A 12,132-nucleotide genomic window follows, 5' to 3' on the forward strand; every position below is an offset into this window, starting at 1 on the left:
AGATGATTGAAAACATGGATTTCAAGTCCCCACAGGGATAGAACGAGGAGACCTGTGAGGAGATCAGCAGGCCACATTGTGACACAAACCAAGCAGAAATGTCTTTAGAACAACTGCTTTTAGAGGAAATTACAAGAAGTTGCCTCTTAAAAGACCAAATCACACTGTTGAACATTGAGCACTAGAATCTTCTGATTCTGTCAAGGGAGATACCAAAGATGGACAAAGTGGGTTTGGGCTCCAAAAGGCCAAATAGCTTTATCACAACACTATAGCACTATCCTACAAAAAAGGTCAAAGTGTTGCTTTGATTTCTCTTCAAATGACACCAGATGTGTTATTCTATCTGTATCCAAAGTTTGGCTAAACTTAGATTCACAGCAGTTTTGACACTTTCTTTTGCAGTCTTGACATTTTGCTTTGACTGCAGTTTGAGCATCAAGCTAAAAGCATGGTTGAAACACAGCAGGCTTGGTAAAAACAGTCCTGTGTGGTGGTGACAGCGTTGTGCACTCAAGCTTGATTTCCACCAAAGCCCAGACACAGCAGTTTGGAACGCTGGCTCTTGGGTAAACATGGGCCTCTGCAGAATTTTGACCTCACACACACTTATTTACAGAGGGGCTGGTCGCTTGCACATAAATATCCACCAGTTGTCTCAGCCAAACACCATGAAAACTAATTCCACTGGCATATAAACATACCACGCTTTGGCCCAGTTGTGGATGGTAGAATTTTTAAAGTCATCATCACCATTGTTCCATATCACTGTCCGACCCTCACTTCCCCCTTGTGACTGAGAAATGATTTGTTTGACTGATGAATCCACAGATCACCCTGCTAGCCTCCTGTACATGTGTCAAAACCAACAAATGAAATACATGTCTTCAGTAAAGTGCATGAAGAGGAATATAAAATGGCATGTATAAAATTGCAGAGGTACTTCACTGAAAATTATTTTATCACTGGCTTTTAAACCATGACAAGTAAGGAGTAATGGAGGTGAAATTCATCAACGACACAATACAACTTGAAATAGCCCACCAATCAATGGCCCTAGCTTAAACAAAGTGCAAAATGGCACATCTGAGCGCCATCAATTCTGAGTTACTGTATACATCCCCTCCCATCATAGGAGTCCCAACACTGGCAGGAGGGGGTTGAGAAAGGGAAGGGAAATATTACATAGGTGACTCATCTCAAACTGGTTTCTTTCAGATACACACACATCTGTATCAAGGGCTTAGAGAATTACAGTTAATCAACCTTTCAGATAAATACAACAATGTTTAGCTAAAACTGCTTCATATATGTTTATCAGTATTTGGCCATGCTTTGTGAGAGTCCAACAACACAGCATAGCTTTAAAAGGTCAAACTAAATTAAACAACACCTGTTATGTTATGGTTTTATGCTATACTAATGACAATAGGTGTACTAGCGCAAAGAAAATGGTAGAAAATCTCATAATGCACGGAAACTGCTGTTGTTATGAGAGGGCTTGTTCTGCCCTGGCCTCAGTTGGAAGGGATATGACGATAGTTATGAAGGCTAGCTGCCGAGCACTGAGAAATGTCACACTGTGCCTTTAAATGCTGAAGTGAACACATTGAGAACTTCCTGAGTGTGGCACCCCCCCTCCTCCTCCGTGATTGGCAGAGGCTCACTCCCTATCTGGCTGCTCATTGGCTGCTGGTATCCAAGGGCTGGACGGTGAGGTCTCTATAAATAAACCTAGTAGCTTATGCTGTATCAGCAACCCTTCCCACAATGCCACTCTCACCCTCCCTCTCCCTCACCCTGTCTGCTTGTTACCTCTTTCCCTTCCCGCCCTCTTTCTCTCTCTCTCACACCAAACCGACCAAAGCACTAACACAAATGTAGACTCTAATGGGGCTGGATATTAATTAAATACAGGCCTAGTAGGTAAGAGCACAAAGTCATCTATAGACAGACCCCCAGGTGTAAGGGTTATGCAAGTGTCAGATCAGAGTGGGTTAAAACCTGGCAGGGGTGTTAGAAATAATTATTTGCACCAATTAATCGACACCCCCCCACCCCAACCCACACCACACACACACACACACACACACACACACACACACACACACACACACACACACACACACACACACACACACACACACACACACACACACACACACACACACACACACACACACACACACACACACACACACACACACACACACACACACACACACACACACACAGCTGACCAAATAAAGCTGCCAGCTGCCAATCATTGTGTAACCATGGCAACAGACCAGCCCACTCCCTGTCTCTAAGGAACATGAAGGCAATGGGGTGGGGGTGTAATGCCAACAGCTGAACCCCTGTCCGTCCCTCCCCTCCTACCCGCCCCTGTCCCCGACCCCTCTCTTATTCCCTGTTAGGGTAATGGGAGCAGTGGTGCCATCGAGCTAAAGTTGGACACGGGAAAAAGCGGGGGGGAAAGAGATATGGCAGGGAGGGATAGAGGGGAGGTAGAAAGGCATGCTTCAAAGAAAAAGGAAGCTTTTCACCCACTGTACCAGTCACTGCTGTCCATTTGCCTCCCACTCAAGCAATGACACACTGTTAATGTCTGGCTAGTACACAGACACTAATAACACAGATTTACCACCACAACTATAAGGGCAAGAAGACCACAGCCACCTCTTTACGGTCTAGTCGGGGTCTCCCAAGCTCTCACACAGGCACACACAGCCTAGCCCGGTAAGAGCAGGGTAAAGCGGTACTACTGTCAGAAGTCCCGCTGTGAATGAAAAGATCACATTGACTTGGAAGACAGCTAAGATTTTACTTTTACCTACATGTTACTTAACCATTCAAAACAACCATGTAAGGAGTACTTTGTCTTGTGTCACTGCTGGCTATTCTTCTTCTGGAGCCGTCTCTGAGCCCAGTGAGTCAAGGGCATAGAGTGCAGACCAAGAAAGGGTAAGGGAGTGTAGGGAAAGGGCCAGGGGATATTAAGCCCAAGCCCTCGTGGTGGACACTGTCTGGGCCAGGTCAGGTCACTGAGGACAGTCATGCTCCGCTCTCCCGATTCTTCGGGGAGGCCGGCTCGCTGGCACTGAGGGACAGGCACAGCTGAGACAGAGGTACTACGTACTCTGACACTGTGCTTTTTTCACCCAAGCTGTGAGAGGGGAACATGTAAGAGTGAGCAAAACAGTGTGATGCTTGTCAGGTGTTTTTTAGTAAAAAAAAATAAAAAATGGAGTATCACAATGTCAAGTTCCATCTATTATAGCTAATATACTTTTATGTTCTTCCCCAAGAAACATCTAATTGTCCAGAAACTTAATGTCACTCAGTGTAAAGACATATGTACTGACCCTGAGTATTCTTGGGCTACTTCTCAAGGGTGAAATTCATACTCATGCTTCCACGTGCCGGAGCAATCCAATCAGGCATAGGGTGATGTCCATTTCCTGCCTGCAATGCCTGGCATGAACAGTGAAGATAACTGTCATGACAATTGGGGCTTGTTCGTCTGGTCATTGAACAATCTCAGCTGTTTCATTGAAGGGGCCATTTTTATTTGCCAATGCCCAGACAACCAGCTATAACTCTAACCTTCTCACTGGCCTGCTTACGGCGCTGGCGGGCAGCGACAAAGTGTTTTGTTTATTTGAAAGTAGTAAAGGCTCTTCTTAGTTTCCTCTTGACCACCCACACAAACTGACTGTTCCAAACTAGTCTATAAGCAAGGGGTAGAGCAGGGAGGAGAAGGGAAAGATGGGCTTGTAGCATTCTCGTAAAGAGAGACAGCCAGCATCTACCCTCCCCGTGCCTGGTAGAGTCAATGTGGAGAAGGAAGTGGAGTAAAAAGGATTATTTCTCAGGAAGGGAGCAAGAAGAACATGAATGAAATGATGTCTTGTGCTGCCAAACCAACCCACTGACCTCCCCAGTGATTCACAGAAAGCTATGAGTGGGTCTCCAGAGTGGAGGCATCTGTATCTGGGTGGGGAAGTGGGCAAGCTGCCAGGGAAGGTCCAACAGTTCATAACAACCGTTGACATAATGTGTTAAACAGAACATTACATAAGTCAATGAAACATCCTCTACTTCTTCAAGCAGCAGGTTTGTGACTCAAAAGGTTGCAATCTCAGGTGTGATTTCTCACTGCCATCAAAATACTAAAAATACAAATTCCCCATACTTAGTCGCCTGGCCACCGTGAACTTGAGACTCCCTAAAGTGGAGTCAATCTGGGTCGATCCCCCATCAAACAGGGACAATGGTAAACTGAGCACTCACATGTTGCATACAAATAAAAGTAAATTGCCTCTGCGATCAAACAGAATGCAAAAGGGATGATGACAGATCAGTTACCAAACAATTTCTGGCAGTGGTACCTCCTGCGATCTGGCTATACAACTTTGACTAAAGAGAAAGAGCTGATGAAGATGGGCACAGCATTTAATGCTTCATGTCTAATAGTTCATGTCCATCTTGTTCGACTGAAGCCAACTCTGCAGCATTGACAGGCTTGACATCCCCGATGACAAAGGGTGATACAACAGGAGGTACACATCAAACCCACACAATCCATGCAAGCTTTCCCATGACTGCTAGATAAGGTGGTCATGACTGAACAATGTACACTCTCGCAGGGCTAAACTGATCCCCATTTCCCCTTGAGTTTGAACCGTGAGCCACACCCCAAAGAAGCTTAGGTGCACATCTTCTCGTAAAAGGGGACTGTTCACAGCTCAGGGTGGCTGCGGGTTCTCTTCATTTACGGACTAACTAATTTGAGTGACAAGCTCTAATCAAGCTGAGCCCCAAGCTCCTTTGGTGGGCAACAGCCTGAGCAAGTCAGAGGCAGCAACAATCTTGTTCTGCATGCCAACAGGAACAGTTGGTCTGATACCTCAGGTGGAGACAGAGGGAAGAGTCACAAATCACCACTCAGGTGTTAACATAGCACAGCCTCACTGACTGCCTACTTTCTTTTTTTTAATACAAAACAATAATAATGACAGCGCTGTTGAGAGCCAGTGAGCTAGAAACAACGAAGAAAAACAACAGAGAGCCAGTAAACGAGAGAGAAAGAGAGCATGAGGGGTGGGTTCACTTGCTAAATGTTTAATGTAGTTTCCGTGATGGAAGTGGCTGTGTCAGCGTGGATACTCCTGTGAGCGATGCCCAACAAGGGGAAGCCGGGTGCAGAGAGGGGATTTGTTTAGCAGCCTGGAGATGTGGGACGGCCAGGGTTAGGCCACCACTTGGTCATGGAAGTACAGGCTACAGCACATTCATCTCTCTGACACTGCTGCTTGGCTTTATACTTTCAAACCTGCGTAATTGAAAGAGAGTGTCGGGGAGGCTGAGAGAAGGTTAAGATTGTATACCAAAAGAAGGGAGGTATTAAAGAGTAACTTAAGTGAGAAGCTGAACACCACAAGCACCGAGATTATTTCTGGGTCATCACAATCACTTCTACTGATTGCACCATTTCAGTTACATTCTTGGAGGAAGTTAATGATAACTTTAGTGTGTTGTTTACAAGTCAGGGGGGAAAAATTACTTGGCTGTATGCTAAACTCCAGTAAGCAAGCGGATGAGATGTTTCACCTTTAGACCATAAATTAGCACTGGAAACAAACAAGATCAAAGGGCAGCGTTGAAAACGTGGTGTTTGTGTGACTGCTTCAGATACTGCTGGTTTCACAGAGTCTCACACTCCAAACTCCAGTAACGGAGAACCAAACCAGAGATGTTTTATTTCTCAGCTATGATCTGGTCCTTGACTTCTCCTCATGTTTCTCTAATTAAGGAAGCAGAATAGTTGTTAAGCCTATGTGTAATTTCAACACTTCCATACAGAAAATGGATGAACCAGAAAGGACAAACTGGTTGTCAAGCATGTTGTTACATTTGTCTCCAACTTCAGTCAGTTAGTTACTCAGGGCCCTGAAAATAACTCAGTAACACACAGCAGCTAGCCGTGAGGACAAAAAAGGCAATAAAAAAAAGTTTGATAATTACATAAAACTAATAATAATGAACATATAAAAATACTACACTACCAACCACTATACCATTGGTAACAATAGGGTGTTAGTTAGGTTTAAATGTAACCCCTACACACTATGGCCACTTTTAGGGACAGCTCACTGGGTCATGAAAGGGAGTATGTCAGCAGGGGGATGGGACAGCAGGCTGGCGAGGGATACAAACAGCTCTTTTCTGAGCAATGCTGCAATCCAATTTAAGGCTTATGGGAGTGATTGCGCATTGCACTATTCTACACAAAGTTGTCTACCCCGAGAAACCCACCGCCATAGAAAGCCAGGAAGGTAAAATGTGCCCTATGTTGCACATCAAGGGCCCAGGCATGGAGAAAGTGCATTACTTCTACCTTTCCGCTGGCCTGAGTTCTAAGGCAGTGTCAGGGGTGGCGTTCTGTTACCATGCTGCATCAGCTCAGCATACTAGGATCATTGGAGGCGAGAGATGGTGTGTTCCTCCTCATAGAAACTTCGGATGGATTGAATGAAAACTTTCTTAAATGGGTCCAATAAAGTAATTAAGAGATCTAAAGAGGATTAAGTTGATAAATGATGGAAGGATAACTAAATTCCTTTCTGGAGCCTGTGCTAAACTGGGCAAGAATGGGGAAGCCTTGTTCCAAAGAAATCAGAAAATGTAAGGATAAACACTGCAAAATCTAAGGTCGTGCCCAAACTCATTTGAATTCACCGCGTTCGCCTCCCCTCATCGGCGGTTCGTCTTCTGTTTCTACCTTCAGTCTTCCATGCATTGGATAGCAATCACCATATCTACAAGTTATTTCCTGCCCTAACACAAACCTGGCAATTCACAGACTAAATATCACCAAAATTAAGGCATTTCTTGTCATGCTACTCAAACTAAATAGGCTACATCCTCTGTAATAACACAGCAATACGCTTGGTATTCAACAGTAGGTGTTGCTTTTGAGTGACCTGTATTGAGCAGTTGAGACTGTTGAGTATCTTTATCTTTGACAGATTCAGTGAAACCTGATAGGACACACAATTAGTGATTCCCCTGGAAGGGAGATTCCATCCACAAGTTGACTTAAACAGCTAAAACATGAATCTGTAATACTACTCATAAAATAAACTTTGAATTGCCCAAATGAAAAATGTTATGTAAGCCTATTAAATTTGAGGGGTACTTTCACTACAGTAGCAAAATAAACATAATCTAAGCCCTAAAAATAAGACACCAGTCCCCTAGAAAAGGATAGGACACATGGAGGTGAAGAAGGAAGGGCCCTATCACAGGGTTTGAGGAACAACATGCTGGTCAATCAAGCGGTTTTGCAACCTCATGCAAACACTCATGGAGTGTGAAACTCTCAAATTGTCTAGGATTTGCCAGTCACAGGGCTGTCATGGTAAACCACGCCAAAGTGTGAACCACACGACTCATACAAGTGAAAAACAGCTGTGCACAACATATCAGGGCTCCATCAATGTAAACACTGGGACCAAAGATCAATTAATTGCAGTAATGTCTGGGCAACGCTGACTTTTAACAAGAATGTATCTATTCCCACCACTGTTTGAACAAGTGGATGGAGAAAATGTGGGTCTGTAGAAGGGAGAGAGGGAAGTGGCCATTCTATATCTGGAGGGAGAGTGAACGTGTGCTTGAGTTTCTGTGATGAGTATTCCTGGGAATTGCTGTTCCTACTAAATAAATTAAAAGCTACATTTCTGGAAAAGATCAAGATTTAAGTTTTAACATTAGTAGGGTTGAGGTAGATGATAAAACAGTTTTTAAAACTTTTATTTAAGCCGGGAAATCTAATTTTTATTTTTGGCTGGGGAGACTACCAGACTTTTATTCACAGTGTTGCTCTGACGACATAAGTACATGAGGACCAAAATTAAGTCAGACACAGCACTTCATGATAGTTACACTGGATGAATTTGTAATTAAATAATTTCTATGTCAGTGCCAAAACAATTACAAGATAAGGTATCCATATTAGCCATGTTCGATTCTGCTTTTGTTAACCATGCATATGCTAGTCCGCCAAAGCACCCTACAACAATGGCAATGTTAAGTTCACCCAATGTTTATAAATCACCATAGAGCAACACCTATAACAGCTGGTCTACTGGTGCATCCTCTGACTTTATGGAAAGAAGTCTAGGTCTTTCCCCGATTCTTGCCCTTTTTATCGTTACGTCATTACTATAAGCTCAACTACAATGTCACAGTTTTATTGCCGTTCATGGCTTTTACTAGCATTGCAGTATTCTCCACCAAAGATCGCAAACTATGCAGGAACAGCAAACAAGTAAAAACTATGCATGAACAGCATATACTTATTTCTCAGCCAAGCGCTTTCAGAATATCATGTTACAACATTTCCATGACATCATGAGAGAAAAAGAGAGAGGGAAAAGCAGGTGTTTAAGGGCTAAGACGGTGTTTGTATGTTCAAGTGTGAGTACTTATACTCACAAACTAACAATATATGTGTACTAACTTTTTGTTGGTTTCCGGAGTAGGTGTGACTGAGTTGGTAAGTAGCGACTTTGCTCCGGGTTGTTAATCCAAGATTCGGTTGGCAAGTTTGCAACCATTCTGTTAGAAGGCTGCGGCTTCTCCTCCACTGACGAAGTGATCACCATCGGAAACTCTTGTGTGTTGGGCCACTATATCCCAGAAATCAAGTCAAATGTTATATGTTGGGAATCGCAAAAATTACTTTGGAAAACTTTGAGGATGCATCAAGTGTAACGTAGAGTCTAGGGGTAATCCGTCCCACATAAATCTTCATAAAACTCTGCAATCCAGCAATATACATCCAACAACAATGAAACTCAAGTTTAAACCGGAAAGGCAGGTATACATGAGGGTTTTCCACAAAAATATTTCTTAGTCATCAACAATTCAATCCTGAAGTGGTGGAGAAATTAGGAAACAACAAAACTAAAAAGGCACCATTAACTTCTTTCCAAAAAAGTTTCACGTCTTCTTTCCTCTGTTTTCCCTTTATTACTGTTTCTCTAAGGCAATGAACTGGGTTTCAGGCAACAATGCTTATTTCTGACGTAAAAATATAATATAATTCTTTAAACTATGTATTCTAATAATATTTATAGATATATTTCTTATGCAAGATATATGCTTCTCTGTATATATTGGGAAAATATTTGGTTACTCAAGTTTGCTTCCTAAGTGCGGCAGTTTCATGCATTGCTCCTTGGTGCTGAAAAGTGTAATTCCAGTCAAAGATGCAAATTAGTTACAGTCAAGTTGTAGACAAGGGTGAGATGTATAGCTGGGAGCTTGGCTGAGACAGGACCCCCACTTGGATTTCCAGTTTGGATAATTCAGCAGCTGACAAGGGCACCAGAGCTAAAGCTGAAAGTGTTTGTGGTGTGGGGGTCTTAATTTCCGACTACCACCATTTACCCCATCACTCTCCCTATAAATAGCATTTGCCTCTTATATTTCTTGTTTGTGTCCTACACTAAACTAATCAGCCAAAAAAGAACAATGTAAAACCAACGCAAACATCTGTGCAGTTTTCTTTCCCAGAACTTGAGGCTAATGACACCAAAGGTACAGTTCAGAAAGATAATTCATCCACAGTTTAAGCACTTTGTCTTTGTCTCCTCCAACAGACGCACAACACGAAAATCCACCCTTCCCCCTTGAACCCAACTAGCAATGTCCGTAGATGTCAACTGCTGACCTTAAGCACTGGCAGGTCGGAAAGGTGGGAGGAGTGGTATGGAACTAAAAACACGAGCGCCAAAACCATTAGTAGGTTAAAATGTTATCGTGTGCAGGAAGAGGAAATGAACACGTGCCTGAAAAAATAAATATGAAAAAGCAAAGTGCTGATGTGCAAGCGTATTTCCAGGCACAACAAAAGTAAAAAAGACAAAGAAAATACGTTCAATTTCTAGACGAGTGCTATCCGAAGTCTCTAATCAAAGGAGTGTTGGACGTCTCAGTTGATTCTCAAATAGAAAACTCAATTTTGATTTGCTTTGATGAGTCAGTACGCAGCAACAATGTATCCTTGTTCGCCTCTTCACTTAGATGGCAAAGTCTAGGTTAACTACAGTAGGTCGAAAACAATAATTATCCAATAGATCCAATCCGCACTCTCCCAGAGAATATTTTCTTTTAATTGACGTCTCCCTTCGGACATGACACTTCAATATTCCTGTTTTTGAATCCCTTCGTGAATTTAGATACAAAGTACATGTAGCAACTGCTGAAAAGGGGGGGTTTCCGGAAGTCCCAAAAGCAAAACGAAGCCTGCCTTAAAAACAAAACCCTATACGTTGAAGTTCAAAATAAACAAAAGCAAACGATTTTAATACTGTCACCTCCCTCTCGTATTCTACGCAGTCGTTCACTTCAACTCAGTTTCGAGCTTCCGTATGGAGCTCAGCGCGCTTCCTCTCGCTCCTCACCTCCCGTTCACACAACGAACTATATTTTCATTTAATCCTCTGCTTTTTTCGCAGAATATTCAACTCCGAGGTGGTGTCCTTCTCTGGCAGCTTTAACTCATATTCGCCCCTCACCCGTTTATTACTCCCTGTTGGCTATCCTTCCTCGCCGGCTTCGGATCCACACCCTGCGATGAGGATTGTACCAACAGCTATTCGAGCGAAGGGTGGTTGGTTGGGGGGGGGGGGGGGGGTTTGGGGGGTTGTGAGATACACTTGGAGAGCAGCTGAGCTGACGCAGCTCCAAGCCTAGAAGAATGCTTAACACCTAAACTACCCGGGCTACCTGGAGTTACAGTATAGCAGGGATACAAGACGCAAAGTTTGAGTTCCCTGATTATGCGAAATTACACGCGGGGTACATAATTAACGAGCATTCACAGTTGCATTATATAAGCCCTGAGACTTTTCGCATCCCCATTTTTCAGAGTAATTGCGCCACCAAGTCGATCCTCTCCATTTATAGTAACCCGGCATATTTATGTGTGTATCACACATACGTATACTGTATATACATACACACACGTCAACATATATATACACACAACCATTCATATGTTCATATACAAAAGGATTGCACTGATGTTAAGCCCCTAGGTGAACATGCCCGAAAATTTCTGCTAGCAATATTCACAGTTTCGGAAAAAGCCAAGAACCATACTCCTGAACAAGATTTAGCCTACATACTGTGGAGAGAAAAAACATGTCGAGTCATCTCAATAAAAATATGCAAGTTATAACTAAGTTATTGAAATGTCAAGCTTCTGACCATATATCCAGTAGGTATGTAATCAGTAAAGTAATAATTTTATAATATGAAATGTAACAGTACAGTATATAGTAAACATTAAACTGCAGCCTAGTGTTACATTTCTCTCAAAAGGCCTACTGGAAGTCATGATAATTTCTGAAAAATATATTCCTGTTCCTCAAGTTTAATCAGAAAACAATAACTAAGACAGCAATATGTTTGCTGTCCTTAACCAGGTCTCCTATTTCTTTAAGCACCACTATGTTCTACCAATCCTTGAGAATTATTTCAACTTCTGTGCTAAAGCGCGCACACTGGCAAAGCCCTTCCTCTCTTCTTATTGCTCCCCTCCGTCACTACACTCCCCCCTCTCCCTGACGCGCCTTCCTTGATCGTGAGCTCTACACACTCTCCACCCCCAGTGTGCGCGTTCGCAGGCTCTGTTGCTATCCGACGCGACGGCAGCTCGAGCGCGATTGGTCAGACAACGTCCCTTCAGCTGCTTGAATTGGTCAACTTGGATATGTGGGGTGGAGATGGAAGAGGAGGATACCCTGTCCCCTTGGCTCCTAGTCGACTCTAAACGCATCGTAGAAACAGAAGGACGCGCCCGCGGAAATAGTTGAAGACCTCAGGTAGAAAGATGGGGGACAACTAGGAAAATGACAAAAGTGGTAGCTCATGAAGTAATGCAAAGAAATGTGATACGGAAACGTTAAAGCATTTTATACCGAACCGTTTCCTATAGAAAAGTGACGAATTGCATACCTAATTGGTCACAAAACTCCACACTTGAGAATATCTGACACATACACTGCACACACTGTTGTATGTTTCCTATTATTGTTTAATGTGTTCATTATTTTT

The 12,132-nt window shown here is 43.0% G+C and overlaps 1 protein-coding gene across 5 annotated transcripts in view; it reads right to left on the bottom strand.

Moving 5' to 3' along the window:
• Window positions 1-12,132, bottom strand: part of dyrk1b (dual-specificity tyrosine-(Y)-phosphorylation regulated kinase 1B) — a 77,791-nt gene that overhangs the window by 13,085 nt on the left and 52,574 nt on the right. For 4 of the 5 annotated variants that reach the window (XM_010885091.4, XM_010885090.5, XM_010885089.5 and 1 more), the window contains exon 1: window positions 8,528-10,664. The exons of the other annotated variant lie outside the window; for it this stretch is intronic. In XM_010885091.4, coding sequence (XP_010883393.1) covers window positions 8,528-8,672 — 145 coding nt within the window. In that variant the 5' untranslated portion in view covers window positions 8,673-10,664. Of the gene's footprint in view, window positions 1-8,527; window positions 10,665-12,132 lie in introns of those variants that run through there. 5 annotated transcript variants of the gene reach the window in all.

Source organism: Esox lucius, chromosome 20 (assembly GCF_011004845.1).
Source record: "Esox lucius isolate fEsoLuc1 chromosome 20, fEsoLuc1.pri, whole genome shotgun sequence".
Lineage (NCBI taxonomy): Eukaryota > Metazoa > Chordata > Actinopteri > Esociformes > Esocidae > Esox > Esox lucius.